The following is a 15352-nucleotide window of genomic DNA, read 5'->3' on the forward strand; positions in this document are numbered from 1 at the left end:
CTTTGCTATAATAGTAACTAAATCAATGAATTCTGAGGAAACCTCTTCCCTTTCAGAGGACATCCAAGCAAACATAGTACTGATGGTACCTGTACTTTGAGAGGATAACCGTTCCTAAAAGCATGTGGTTATTAAAAATATCAACCATCCCCTTGAAATAATGTCTTCTATTGTATAAAATCCTCTTTCATCAGACACACATTCTCGAAAAGCTAAAACAAGCTAAGTTCTAAGTGAGATGGAGGGGAGTCCTTCCTGTTAATTATTTACATGGCACTGATACTCGTGTACTTCAGTTGAAGTCTGTTCTCCCGCTCACTCCCATCCCTCTTCAATCACGTGCATGCATCTTAAAACAAAACAAAAAGTATATTGTCCAAGAAGGCAGATCAAAGTGGGCAATGTGAATCAAAGTGGGCAATATGAATCAAAGAGTCTAGATCTTCTAGTCCTCATGTAGCACGTAAGCATATAGCCTTCCTTCTGCTGCTTTTAAACTCTACTGTATAGTAGCACTGAAAATGTTGTGTTTTATTTTTTGAAGGTGGCCCTGAGCCCTACATTGAAATATTTGAACAACCCAGGCAAAGGGGCATGCGTTTCAGATACAAATGTGAGGGAAGATCAGCAGGCAGCATTCCAGGAGAACACAGTACTGAAAACAACAAGACATTCCCCTCCATACAGGTAAGAAATGCTCCTTTTCTCCATAAGTTACCAGTGCCTGTATTTGCATTGTGCTGTAGCTATGTGTTGATCTTGGTGCAGTAAATAAAACACTTTTTATTACATGTTCTGTTATTCTTTCCTTGGCTTGCAAATGTGATTGCGACAGAGTGGAAAAAGAGTTCTTTGGTCCTCATTAAAGATTTTGTCATTAAAGATTTTGTTCCAATTTAGTGGAAAAGAAGAAGGTGTAGTCATTGGTAATAAAGTGCCTGTAGAGAAGGAACCCTCTGAAGTTACTCGTTGTCTGGAAATCATTCGTTATTAGCTTTTTCTGTGTCTACATTTGTTTTGGTTTCTTAGTTGTGATTTGGGCTTTTTTTTTTAAACTACTTGGACTGTGATATGAATTTTGGGAGCGCTTTGAGGGAGGTTGTCTGCATACAAAATCTGACAAGACTAACTGCTGGGCACAGCGTGAAAGAGGGTACTTGGTACAAGTGAGCAAAGTAAGAAAGTGCCTTGCAGCTGGTGGCTTGGTGATTGGGCTCTGCAGAAGACTGCCATGAAGCACGGGAAATCAGAAGGGGTACAGAATTTAAAAAGGAGCTGAGAAAGGGGAATTATGCGGTTAGAAAACCTGCAGTGAAAACAAATTGGGTGGTTGCATTCTGGATGGGTTGGGAAATTCAGAATGAAGGGATTCAGGCTAGTCCTAACAGCTTTGATCAAAGCAAGGACAAAGACATGGACAGTAGAGGTAGAATGGAAGCACTTGGTCAGTAGCTTTCATATCTGGGACAAAGGAATGTCAGAGACCTGGACTAGTAGGGTAAAATAGAAGAATTTCTGGTCTCCTCTTTGATGTTTAAATTAATAATATTTCCTTGATCTCTTTCAATCTGGAGAAAGTCTTTTAGAAATGAGATTAGAAGAGAAAGCTCAAATATAAATGGGAATAAGGAGTGCTTGCCATCTTGAAGTACATTATTATAGTGCAATATTAAAAACAAAACACACGTGGAGCCAAGATATAGTCTCTGGAATCACAGCAGTAAAAGAACAGATACAGTGGATGTGAAATCTGACAAGTATGAAATGTTTTAAATTGAGGCATAAAATTTCCTTCAGAGGAGGGAGAGTTTGAGAAAGATGGTATTGGCAGTCATGTGCTGAGCAGCAGAGATCCTCTACTAGATAAAGCAACTGTGCTGCTGTGGAGACTGGTCTTGCCCTGAAGGCAGAACTGCTATGAGAAGAAGCAGACAAGAAGGACCCCTTTTTACTATTACAGTGCTAGAGTTGGTTAAGGAATGCAGAAAAGAGTTCCTTGTTCAGTTGGTGAAGTGCAGAACAAACAAGCTGGCGAGATCACTGTGTGTGCTGGCAAAAATAAATACTTTGACAGGCTCTCACCCTGAGGCCGTGTCAGGACACAAGTTGACTGGGCAGTGTGAGCCCTTGACTCCTCTCAGCCTGCGCTGTGATGCACGTGAAAGTCAGCCAGAAAACCCAAAGGGAAGATGGGACTTGATAGGTGACCGTGCAATCCTGGCATATTTTGTTCTTTTCTAAAGGTGACTGTTAATGACAGAGCTGATGGATACTGATAGCAGGTGATTTCTAGGTGAATTCCTGCCTCCTTGAAGCCTGTAGGAGGCTTTAATGCTGATTAGCTGCTGGGGGAGGCCCCTCCAGAGATGGAAACCTCAATGAGGATGAGATTAAATTTCATGGTGTGGTTGAGATGAACATCAAGGAGGAACTGGAGAATCGAAGTGGCTCAATCACGCTTCAAGTTCAAGGGTCTAGATATGCAATGAGGGAGAAATGATGTAATATTTGAAGAAACAGAAGAGTGATGGAAGTTTTATTTAAGGGCAAACAGTGGTGTACGTGAATGCCAAGAAAGGGGCCTCATTGGAGGCTGAAGAAGCTGACAGATGGTGGAAGTTAGAAGAGCATAGGTCAAATCAAAGGTTGAGGTGCTGATTGAAAAGCATGTGATGGATCCCTGAGCCTCCTTGGAGGAGGAAAGAAAGGGCTGAAGGAGGGAAGGAACAGCTAGTTATAGGACAGGGGAAGTGGAGGAGGAGAGCACGCCTCTGCACAAACATGTGCCGGTGCGATTCTTGTATTTGCTTTCAAGTTATTACACTTCAAACAATTTAGGCCAAACTGATTTTTAGACTCACCCACACAACCCTTGCTGACTTCACTGGTAGCCATCAGCACGAGGGAGGACTTCTACGCACCTGAGAGACGTGTGTTGAATTAGTCTGACTTCTGTGAAGGCCCCCTAGTAGGAGCTTGAGAGTTCAGTGCCCCTCTATTTGAACATAGCACTGAGTATTCATCTAAGAATTAAGAAAAAAAGACTTCATGGGGGCTTATGTCCATGTTGCAACTGTTAAGATCTTCATTTGCTTCTTAGTGGTGCAAGCACAGGTAATAAGGTTATCCCTGAGGCTCTAGGAGCTTCTTCCTAGGATCTAGCTCTTCGGAGCTAGACCCATCCTTTTAATAAGCATCTGTATCTGGTCACCTAGGCGGGATTTTGTGTCTTTCATTGTAAGTGTAGATATGGTAAAGAAATGTGTCCTGTTATGTTTGGTCTTACAGCATTACAAGCTGTTTTACTCTCAGTTCTAAGTTCCTATAGCTTACGTATTACCTTTTGGCTTTCTGCACAGGGTTGAAATAGGTAAGATAAGCTTTAAGAAAGAATAATAAATTCACAAACGTTTTGCCAAACAGCTGATTTTCAGTGTGAAATGAACAGAAGTGAAATAGATTGAACAAAAATTCTGAATGGTCTTGGCTAATTTCTTAGCAGTGGTGTTTCTTCCATAGGATGTTTTAGGATGAAATGTGTTTTCTGTTCCATGTTGGGACTTTACTAGACCTAATATCTAAAGTCCAGAAAATATTTCACTTTTTGTAGATTCTGAATTATTTTGGAAAAGTCAAAATAAGGACTACATTGGTAACAAAGAATGAACCCTACAAGCCACACCCTCATGACCTGGTTGGAAAAGACTGCAGAGATGGCTACTACGAAGCAGAGTTTGGGCCAGAACGGCGAGTCCTGTCGTGAGTAGTGGTGTTGCTTGGGAATTTGATTAATCGTGCAAGTGATATGCTAATCTTACGTTTTAAAACTCTTGAGTAGTGATTAAGAGGACAGTTAGTGTGTTGTCTTTGCTGAAGCCTCTAATCCATCTCAGATAAGGCAACTTTCTCTTAGAAGTATTTCCTTCTTTTTCAGTGTTTCACACACTCATCTTTTGTCCCGTTTGCCCTTCTTTTCCTTTAATTCTCCCAGTGTCCGTCTTTTTCTTTCTCCCACTTGTTTGCTTTTCAGTCTGGTTCAGTAGCACTTCTCACTCCTGAGCTTGATATTCTTCTCCTTCAGTGTACAAAAGTGATAAATTGTTAACGACAACATTAGAATTAGCGCTTCCCTAGATTTAGGGAAGTTCATGTCTTCCACAGGAACTCTAGCTAGACTTTCTGGAAACCAGTGGAGAAAGTTTGTAGTGACTGAATATCACGTCATTCAGATTGTGACACATCTAGAAATGTGTTGGCAGTTGTCACTGTTGTTGCTGTTTGCTCATTTTGGTGGGGTTTTGTCTGTTTGTTTTGGGCTGTTTTTTTTTTTGTTGTTGTTGTTGTTGTTTTTTGAGTAAAAGTATAGATTCTGCTCAGGCTTAGTTCTGTAGGGCAAGCATGCCAGAGAAGGATCTAATTCTGGAGGCAGTAAGGAGAATTCAGGCTTCGTATAGTATGTGTTTCTCAGTGCTGTTCAGAGGGTTATTAGGAGCATTTTGAGTACAATTGTAAGTGGTGGTGTTCCCTGCAAGTCTACCAAGTCTACTGGAATAAAATAAAAGCAGAGTAAACTGCAACAAGTGTAGGTTGATTATTGCCATTGAGGGGAATTTAGAATTGACAGCTTGCAACGCAGTAGATTTGGAAGTAGGCTCATGCTTTGAGGTAAACATAACTGAGCTGGGAAGAAAGTAAGGTGAATATTTCAGTGTATAAGTAGCTTTACTGACTGCTCTCAGTCTGATGTGATTTGGTTGATGTTAGTGAAATCACTGCGTTTTTATGTGGGTTTGGTCAGGAGAACACTATTAAAGGAGAGAACTGAAGACACGGTCTGTTTGATTATGATAACTGCCTGATGGTGAAATAAACAGATTAAAAGTGGAGATAGTTCTTCAACATACAGCTCAGGCTCAAGTGATCATGAATGTACACAGCAAATGTATTCAGGTGACACGTAACGTGCTGGCTGTACTGCCTTCTGCTCTTACAAATTCAAAAGATTTCACTAGCTTTTTGTTTCTAGGTCTGTTTACAATGTTCTCCTATTGATAAATGGTAGGAAAGCATTAGTAAATGTCATTTTTATATATATTTTTTTCCACTGTAATACCTCTCTAGAAAGGTAGAGCTGTCCCTTCAGGCACTTACCTCCCATTTTGATTGTTGTAATCTCATCCTGATCAGCCTCCCTGCAGAGTTCCCCTTTACCTTGTCTAAAAGGCAGTTGTAGACATCTCAATCTGGTAAGGGGCCTTGCGCCTTCCTCTGACCATCCATTCACCAGCTTCCCCTTTGTCTTCTCAAATCAAGCTTCATCAGCCAAGGTCAAAGAATGTCTGCTGTTGTAGCCCATCCCACTTCCTGCTCTCATCTCTGTGGCTTCTGATCTGAAGCAAAAAAGCCTGATTGCTTAACACCTTTTCTGGCAATCGCCAGGCACAGGAAGACACTGTTGATTGTTTTTCCTCTTGGCGTTTTGTTGCACAAGGTTCAGCCTGCAGAGATTCTGTTCCTGAATCTGTTAGCTGTAGGATGTGATAACAAAAAGCACCGGCATGCTTTGCAAATATTTATTTGTAAATTGTAAGTTCACTTCCATTATATGCACGCATCAGATCCTGTTCTTTGACATAATGCTGTGCTTCCATTTCATTTAAGGCATTCATGATTGCTTGAAATCATGAAATCCATGAATTCTTCTCCATATCCTTAGGTTATATGCCTCCTAGTTGCTTACAGAATGGTGTCTGAGCTACTTTCCCTTTACTGATAATACACAACTGTGAGCATCAGTTGAGTTTGAAATCTGAGATTCTGATGGGAAGAGGCTCTAAATGTTCTCTTTGAAATGTTTCCAGCATTGGTACACTCTTTTTTTAACAAATCATTGGTTACTTTAAGATGAAAGAACAGCATGATCCATAATTGGATCTGGATGTTTAAAGTCGTTTTCCTTTTTGTGGCTGGTGACTCAATGTCCACATTCTTCCCTTCAAGTCCGTGTTGGAGAAAAGCCTCGCAGAATACCAGTGAGCAGGAGATGTCCTCTCTCAGTAGTGGTTCTGGCCGCGTGCTCCTGCTGAGCATCTCAAACAGAGCAAAAATCCCGATTATTTCTGTGCAACTGGAATTATTAATCCCAGATTTAGGACTGGTCTGAGCAATTACTCTGCATTCCACTTATTTTACTACCCCACGTAGTTCCAGTTGGACAGTCTTCTGCTCTTCCTGCTGTATAATGATTGTCGTACTGCTGCCCAAGCTTGATCAGAGCCCTCCGTGGCCCAGCTGTCAAGGCAGAAGTACGAATGTTGAGTCCATGTGACTGCCTGTATACTAAAATTTTTACTTCCTAGTTCTCACTCTCTCTGCATGGATGATATCATAGGTGATTTTTTTTTCCAACTGCCTTTCATTTTTTCTCTCTCTTCCTACTTCTCCCTCTCTTCTCGTTATCTTGCTTGCTTCCTGTCAGCTCGCGCTGGTGTGAAACCCCACAGGCTTCCTGAGGTTCTCGACGGTTTCTTCTCTGACCCAGCCCTCCCTCCAGCGATAGCTCAATAGACACTTTCACTGTGACAGCGCATGTTTTAGAAAACGTTTGTCGTCATCTGAGAGTTATGGGGCACTTAAAAGTCTCCTTTCTCTCCCTGAGAGGTTTCATTCACAATGGTTGAAAGGCGCAGCGTCAGGGCTGTCGGTCCTCGCGTGGCTGGGCGCAGCTTTCTCAGGGCCAGCTCTGCATTCGTGCTCCACGACGTCTGCCACTTGCAGGGCATGGCTGGAGGGTCTGGCACTACCAGGTGGCAGTCTGGGGCTGTAGCATGGAAGCAGGTCTGTTCATGGGCATGAAGTGTGCTTCACACTGAGTTAGTAGAATAAAGTGGGTATTTGGGGGAAAAAGAAAGTTGTGTGCGCGTCATGATTGAGCCCTGAAGGAGTAGTCCCTACAAATAGGATTGCTTGCCGAGGTACGCTGCAAATCTCCCGTGTCAGTAGCCACAGCATGAAGTCCAGGAGCTTCACTGAGCTGTGACATGCTAGTGTGGTTTAGTTTCTTTCGGGTCACCCTGTCAAGATGAAAGGGAAGCTTATGCATTCCTCTACAGTACAGATCCTGGCACAGAGCACGTTGGGCACAGGCGAGGGGCTTTAGGGGAATCAAAATCAGTGTCACACTTGGATAGGCTTGGTTAGAGCAGGGAAACGTAAGACTACCCCTGAGTATTGTGGGAGGAAGGATTTAGATGGATTAAGGTGTTTTTTAGGCATAACCAAAAAGCAAAGTTAAAAACTTGTGGCATTTCAAAAGTAAGGGAAATTGTCAGTTCTGGAGAAAGATCGTCAGAGCCTACTGGCCCAGTTTTATCTTCTGGGCTTATTGTAACATTCTGAAACATGGATTTATTTATTTTAAATTTATATATACATGTATTTTTTTTCTTTTTTTTTTTTTTTGTTACTTCCTGCTTCACATCCACTCAGCTTTGATGATGTCATGGTTTTTCCATGTGGGAAAGAGTCAGCTTGCCTGGGACTCCCCCCACCTCCTGCATCGGGGTGACCTGCACTTTTATGCAAATAAGGAAGAGCTGCAGCTCTTCAGAACCTTTCCATAACCACATGAGATTTCAAAGCCTGTTTTTACTTGTTTTAAAAACCTTTAAAATAGTGTTCAAGATTTATATTCCCCGATAAAACCAGGAGCACACGTTTTTAACTAGTTCACACTAGTAGGTTTATTGATTACAAAAATAGTTTTCACTTTCATTTACACAAGACTGAATATTTAAACTTTAATCACTGGGTTTACAACAGAGTAACAATTCTTAATATAGAAATACATATTCCTCTTTAGGATTTTAGTTTGGTATTTTTCTATTCTATTTCTTCTTTTTTCTTTTTTTTTTAGAAAAACTGCATCCCTGCTTTTCAGACCTGTTACAACTTTCTCAAAATTAACGTTTTCTTTCATTTCTTATACCATATATTATCACAGTATTGTTCAACAGCAAATAATTTATTCACTCTTCTACACTGAGGATTATATTACTTTGTGAAATCCCTCCATATGTGCTTCAGTTTTCAGAATTTGGGCATTCAGTGTGTGAAGAAGAGAGACCTGAAAGAATCAATTTCCTTACGAATCTCGAAGAAGATCAACCCTTTTAATGGTGAGTAGGGCTTATCTGGTTGGTTGAAAGAAAAGTTCTCTTCTCAAGGATGTTACTGTGTTGGTTGGTTGGTTTATTTTTGTCCTGCCTTTGCTTCTGTAGTGGAGCAATGGGTTGCTGCTTCCTTTTTTTTTTTTTTTTTTTTTTTCCAATTTTTATATTTTTTGAGAAATACTCTTCCCTTTCTGTGCCCCTCCTAGTCTTTCCTCACTGGCATCGCATTATGAATCTATTTGGGTAGCTGCCTTTTTTTTTTTTTGTCCCTCCCCCCTACACATAGGGTGCTATCTGCAGGAGAGGTGCAGATGCTGCTCCTTGCTTGATTTTACAGCATGGGAGCTGGTATAGGTAATAAGGAAATCCACAGCAGTACTGATTTCAGTCAAGTCAGGGGCAAGTTGTGCTGCTACAGAACCACACCTGTAGGGACCTACCCACAGGCTGTAGTTTTACATGATAGCTGATCTGACCTAGCTGTGGGCTGCTCTCAAAAGGTGTCATCCTGCCCTTCCCTCCATCCCTGGCCTCACACTCCTACCACTTCCCTCAGATCAAATAGAGAAGCTGTGTGGCTACGTGGTGAACAGACTCAGCAAGATGCTCCAATGGAAAACCAACTCAAAAAAAAAAAAGCTTTCCCTCAGATCAGCTTTCTGAACCAATGCATCTCACAGCCATGTGATTGGTAAATCAATGCACAGAATTCTGTTCTTGCTCCTGGTCATCCTGTAGAGAAAGGTTTCTTTCACATCTGAATTCACTGCACAGAACTGCAATCTTCTTCAGGATTGTCCTATATGAAGTAGACTGGAATTAATTTAATTTACACCTTTCAGTTTCTCCACATTCTTGTCAAAATCCTTCAGCTGATGGTGTGAACATCTTGTACTTGTGTATTGTAGTTACAAGAAAAAGTACGTGTTTTATATCAGCAATCGTTTTTAATTGTTTAATGTATGCGTTAGGGAAAAAAAACACATCCCAGACCCTTTAACTTCCTCATTCTGAAGCCAATAGACACAATGATACAACTGCTAAATAAATAACCCCTTGCAAACATAGCACCATTAACACTGCTGACACATCGAACTTCTACTGATCAAGAATGTTGAAGAGTTTTTAAAACCTAAAAGGCCGCCAGTTTTTGACTGCCTATTTAAAATAAAAATCACTTAGGCTAACAGTAAGTTCATCCTGTTACCTCAAAATTGCTTCAATGCTGACTTTCTTATTAATGTCTTCCCTAATTACAGAATTTAAGAAATTGTGGAAAGGAAGCTGTGGACACTTCTTTTGCTTCTCTGGTACCAAGCACCACTAATGCCTCTGAGAAGAAGGCATTATTACGAGTGCAGTTATGTATTTGCTTAGGCGTGGGGAAAAAAACTGGAGATTTTTCAAACCCTTTTCAATACCCACAGAAGTCGTGCTAAATTCAGGAAAGGCCCTTGTTGGAGAGTTGGGAGCTAGATTTCCAGCTAGATTCGAAATACATACTTTGCTTTTGTCCTGAACGGGACAAAAAGACACAATGTTGAACTCACTACAGGATGAGAAATGTTCTAGATCATTTTCTTTCAGAACAGCTGTCTGTAGTCAGGCTGATGGTCCATCAAAACCATAACCCAGTTCTGATAATTTACACGCACAATAGCATGTTTTAAATTAGTCCTTCAACACAATTTAAAGAGTATAAAGTTTTACTTACTGTTACCTTGACTCAGCCAGCTCTACCTTGATTTTGAACCAAAAAAGAGGAACTCTTCTGTTCAGCCCTCTTGGCTTGCTTTGTTTTACTCCGTAAGTAAAAAATGAGTTGACATTTTCTCTTGATGTTGTGCAGTAAAAAGAACATAAAATCCTTTTATGTAGGTGTATTTCACCAAAGAAGCTTTAGCAGTCACACAGAGCTCTGTTCCTAGTGCTGCTCAGTGTAACAGAGTAAATACATGGTTAAAGTAATCTGAGAGTGGACTCTTGCGGTGGTTGGCACATAACTCCAAGTTCACTAATCGTTTTGGGGCAATTGCAACTGGTTGCACTTGGTAGCATCAGATCCTGGGCTCCCCTCTGCCCGACCAACAGCAGGGAGACCTGCCCTGGCAGCAGGGGAGAGCCTCGCTTGGGTGACACACAGGGCAGCACCCTGCTCTTGGCAGGGCTTGTGCTGAGAAGGGGCTGCTGGCAATCCCCAGCCTGCGTAATTGCCTTTCAGCACTTGTTAACGTGTCAGCACAAAGCTGAGCCGCCTTGAGAATGGCCTCCAGCCGCTTCAGGGCAGTCCCACGCTACGCAGAGCCCAGAAGGGCACAGGACCAGGGTTTAATAAAACAGGATTAGTGACAGAAGTATTTTTATTGTGTGTGCTTAGTTGATCAAAACAGGTTCTCGCTAGCAGCAGTCACCATAGTGCTTGCTGCTTGATAAGGTTGAAAGTTTTATGTACGGGTTTAGTTGGCTTGTTTTGTAAGGTCAAGAGTATCACTGCATTCTTCAAGGTGGTTTAGGTTGTATTGTATACGTCCCATACTGTGTGTTTGTTTACTGATTTGTCTTCGGAAAGTTACCCAACTTTTCTAATTAGAGAAGTTTCTCAGAGTTAGCTGCGTCCTCTAAGCAGGTTGCAAGTTAGTGCTGCTCATTCCTTGTAGGAACATCAAGTTCTGCAGGACTGCCAGTATTTTTCAGCTATGTGAAAAATGTTGTACTGAACATTTCAGTTTTCACAGAGCGGAAGACTAGCCTTCAGGGTGTTTGTGAGCTAGGTGTTTTTTCTTTCTTCCCCACTTTCTCCTGGATCAAATAATCCCTGTCCCGAGTCCCCACCTGCGGCAGAGGCCCTATTAACAGAGAAAATATGTCTCCAGCTTGCCGCCATATGCATTACCTGTGTCAGTAAAGGCTGAAGTAATAGCAAGGCGTAGGTCCACCAGGTTGCATTCCAAACTTCCTTGTGTAAAGGGGCCTTCGTCTTCCAGGGAAGCCAGGGTGCCACAGGCAGCTGGGGTGGCAAAGGGAGAGTGAGTCTGAATGCAAATTCTCTGGCGGTGTCATCCCTCCTCCGCACCTCGCAGCACGTGGCATGGACACGCGTGGCCGTAATGGGCAGCAGCAGGAACTTGCTCAGTAAAGATGCATGTTTAAGATAATTTTCTCCAGCACTCTTACCTAGCTGCTGAAGCGACTGGTGCCTACCTCCGAACTCCTGGGTGGTAACAAGGCTGTGTCTGCAGATCATGCCATGTGCCTGGCTGGGGCTGCCTACATCTGAGTCACCCTGAAAGCGAATCTGTAAGGCTGTTTCACTTGAAATCCCCACTGTTAGCTGGCACCACTTGTCCATTGTTCAAGTCAGTATAGGTTCTAAACGTCCTCTGTGCGAATTGTGTGAGTCCACTGTGGTGCCACTCAGGTGATCTGCCAGAAGGCTGCTCCTCTTGACTTAGCCTTCAGAGAGAGTTGTTGTTACCACACCATCACTGGACGTGCTCATGATCCGCGTTGCTCACAAGGCCATGTCCCATATGTTTTTGTCCTATAAAGCTAAACAATTACAGAAATCTCTACTGTCTCTTTTCCCTGAGCACACCAGGAAAATGCTGTGCACTGGCAGCCTGATGCGTAACCATGCCTCCTTGGCGTGATGACGATACAAAGAGCACAGCTTCGAAGGAGCAGAGTTACTCCTCCAGTGGAGCTGGTCCATGTCTGCTTTCTAGGGTGTTTGTTTTCTTTTCGTAGCTGTTGCGTTGTGCCATATCCTCGTCTTACCATGTGCTGTCTGATGTATAGCCAACTCAAATTAAAAGAAGAGCCAGTCTTGAGCTAAGAGCTTTTGTGGGTGGGTGTGACTTGAAGCAGAGACAACAATTGACTTAATAATAACCTAAGTTAATTATCAATGAGGAAAAGCCCTAGATGTGTTCATTAAATTTAGGGGAAAACTGTACTTTGCACAGTATTACAGAGGACCAGCCTTTTTCTAGCTAAATGGATGAGAGCATGAAAACCCTAGGCTTGGCTTAGAGTGCGCAACGCGGAGAACTGCCCGATTTCAGGCAATTGATCACGAGAGTACAAATAGGCTTTCCCTGGAGCTCGACATATGCTTAAGGTTCCTGCTCCTTTGTAATTGCTCTCGCTAATAAGTGCTTAATTAATTTTCAGGCTGTCCCACGTACCCCGCAACTAACTCAGCTCCGTTTGCCTCCGCAGTCTTTCCTCTCGCCGTTTCCCCTTTCCGCCCGCGGGCAGCTGACCCCACGCTCGCTTCGCACTCGTCACAGTCTCCACGACACCCCCTGCACGCCTCCGCGCCGCGCTCGGGCTGCTCCCCACACAAGGCGCGCTGGCTTCCTGCCCACGCGCCCCGTCACCCTCTCCGCAGCTTCCCCTGCTGGCCCCGGTGCGGCTGCGCCCGTAAGACCCTCGGCTCTGACGCCACTCGCCCACACGGGCTGGGCCCGCGAGGATCCCCCTCGCCAGCCCACCCGCTGCAGGGCAGCACGCACTCTGCACCACGGCTTCTTGGGCCGCTGATCTGCAAACAGGAGACATATCCTGAACCGAGAGGCAGCTCTGAGCGAGAGCTGGGGAGGGAGGAATGGCTTGAGAAAGAGAAAAGCACCACAGTCTTCTGTAGTGAGGGTCCCAGATGTTAAAGTTTTAAACTTACTGCCCTTAAATTAAATACGTAATGCCGCCCCCACCCCAACCAAGTTCTCAGGCTGAAAATCTTGGGAAGGGAGAGCAGCCAGCTTTATAAGAGGTGCAGGGCGATGCCTCCAGAGGAAGGCTAAATGTCTGGATCATGCCATTCCTTTAGCTTTTACCTTTGGAAAGGCCTCTGTTCTTCTGTTCCTCATGCATATGCTTCTTGCTCTTTAAGCTTGTGTCTTGTGTATTAACCTAAAGGACTCTCTCTTCAAATTCCTTAAAAGAAAAAAATTACCAAGCAGAGAGACAAATAATGCTGACTTCATTCTTAACACTGTAAACAAAAGTAGCTAAAAGTATGTCTTAGAGACGTACAGAGGGGGATGGATGGATGTTCAATTCTGTTCCTTTTTTTTTTTTTAATATCGGACTTAAAACAGGAGGAGAACCCACCTGCAGTAAAATAGTGTTTGGACAAGCCTTTTGAAACTCACAAGTTTACGCTTGTATTCAGAATCTTTTGTTTCAAGCCAGGTCATTCACCTTTCCTGCGCTTCTGTCCTCTGTACAAACAAAGGTGATGTCACTTCCTTACGCCGCGGCAGCACATAAGATGCGAGAGGGAAATGTAACCCCACTCGTTTGGGAACCTATTGCCTGTCAGGCACTTGCTGACTGTAGGTTAGCATCTAGATTTCAGTCATTTGCACCCGCACTGATTTTTTTTTGTTGAGTTATTGAGTTCTGTTGCTGCATATTCTGTTTATAGATACATGCAAAAGTTCTCTTTTTTTCTTCATCGTTGATTAAACTCCTCTCTTCATGCATCAGAGTTATAAACCAGGCATGGATTTATCCATAGAAGAATCAAAGCACTGCCACAGGCCTTCCCTGCCCTTGTTCCCAGCTTCTCCCTCCGAGCAAGTGCTGGTAGATGGCATTATGCCCCTGGACACGTAGCCGAACAGCCTGGCTAATCACCCAGCTCTGCGTCTAGTTTCCAAAGCCTAGGTACAAAGGAGGAAGCATAATACTTGGATTTTGTCAGCAAGGGGCAAACAGCACACTGGGACTCTCTCTTCTTTCTTTTGAACCAGTATGGTTGCGTTTGGAAACAGCAAATGTAGCATAAAGCTATTGGGCAAGGCCCTTTCTGGCTGGGTAGAGTTCAGCTGCAGGAGACCCCGGTCAAATACCTGGGCAGTTCAGTGTGTGCTGTCAGCTGCCTGCTGTAGCCCTTCCGCGGGCTGCCTGCCATGCAGCTACACGAGCCACAGCCAGAGCTGCGGATGTGTGCTGGGGAGAGTGAACTGAATCCAAGCTGTACCTCCCAGGCACCAAGAGGGGGCTGTCGCTTGTGCCCGATTTCTCTGACTGTTTTAGTCTGGCTTAGTCAGCACTGCAGAAGGCAGTCTGTCCTGCTGCTGCATCTCTTTCCACCGTTTCCCTTGTGCCAGGTCTAGCGTTGCTGGGAACTGACTGAAGGCTGAAGACAAGTATCTTCCTCTTTTCTTCAGTCAGGTTAGTTTTCAGCCAGACCAGTTCAGTTCTTTGATCTGATTCACCACGTGAGGGCTAGTCCCAGCACATGGGTAGTGCTGGAAATGATGCTTGGGCAGAAGCCACCCTTTTACAGCAAAGCCTCTGTCGTAGGCTGGGTTAAACCGACCTGCAGGTATCAGGGCTACAGGGGGTATCTTTGGGCTTGAGGTCACTTGGGGCAAACCACCTCTGTGTCATCACTTAAACGAAACTGAGATCCCAGCATATCCCTGAACTAAAAAGCACTGCCTGCGTAAGAAAAAAGGTACAAGATAGCTCATCGTGATTATGAATGATGTGCGCTCCTGAGTGTTCTCCTCAGTGAAGCGCTTTTGTTTGCAGGTCATTCTCTTTGTCTGAGACCTAGCATTGCTCATACGCCCCCACAGCCCCTCTTTAAGAAGCAAAGGTCACAAGATGTCCTTGTGCAGGGTGTACTGCTTTTCTCAGCCCAGCCAGCTCTGAATGTGTCACGCCACATCATTTGCCCTGGAAGTTTCCGTGTAAGTTATGTTTAGGTGCTAACGTGCCTCCATCTCTACCCACTCCAGGAGTTTGACATCATTAGTCTAGAAGCTGGGTGGAGGGAGGGCTGTATGCGAGGAACCTATTTAATATCTAGTATTTAGTATCGTATTAAGTCATTGCTCTTCAGTGTTCAGAATAAACTTTCACTTTCCCTCTAGCATCACCTGATGAGTAAACATCAGGCCCTTTAATCCCCCAGTAATTTCACCAGGTAAATGGTATTGTGCTGGTCTTTCTGGGTGTTGAAGACTTTAAAATGATAAAAAGCAGTAGGGATCAATAAACAGGAGGCATCTTTAATTTTGTGCCACAAGCTGGAATTGTGTTAGTGATCTGGACCCAGAAGGCTGTGCTACGGAAGCCAAATACAGGAAGCCCTATAATTCAGTAGAAACCCAACAGAGCAGCTCTGGAGTTCAGGGATGAAGATCTCTGAGGCAGGCACAACC

General features: G+C 43.7%; 2 protein-coding genes across 2 annotated transcripts in view; both read left to right on the forward strand.

The window, feature by feature from the left end:
• Window positions 1-677, forward strand: part of PAPOLG (poly(A) polymerase gamma) — a 42129-nt gene extending 41452 nt beyond the window's left edge. Inside the window, exon 23 of the mRNA XM_035322438.1 lies at window positions 545-677. The gene's annotated coding sequence lies outside the window, so the exon portion shown is untranslated. The remainder of the gene's footprint in view (window positions 1-544) is intronic.
• REL (REL proto-oncogene, NF-kB subunit) overlaps window positions 1-15352 on the forward strand; it is a 32138-nt gene that overhangs the window by 4360 nt on the left and 12426 nt on the right. The window contains exons 2-4 of the mRNA XM_035322442.1: window positions 545-687; window positions 3611-3759; window positions 8086-8177. Of these exons, the coding sequence (XP_035178333.1) occupies window positions 545-687; window positions 3611-3759; window positions 8086-8177 (384 nt within the window). The remainder of the gene's footprint in view (window positions 1-544; window positions 688-3610; window positions 3760-8085; window positions 8178-15352) is intronic.

This window comes from Oxyura jamaicensis, chromosome 3 (assembly GCF_011077185.1).
Source record: "Oxyura jamaicensis isolate SHBP4307 breed ruddy duck chromosome 3, BPBGC_Ojam_1.0, whole genome shotgun sequence".
In the NCBI taxonomy this organism is placed as follows: domain Eukaryota; kingdom Metazoa; phylum Chordata; class Aves; order Anseriformes; family Anatidae; genus Oxyura; species Oxyura jamaicensis.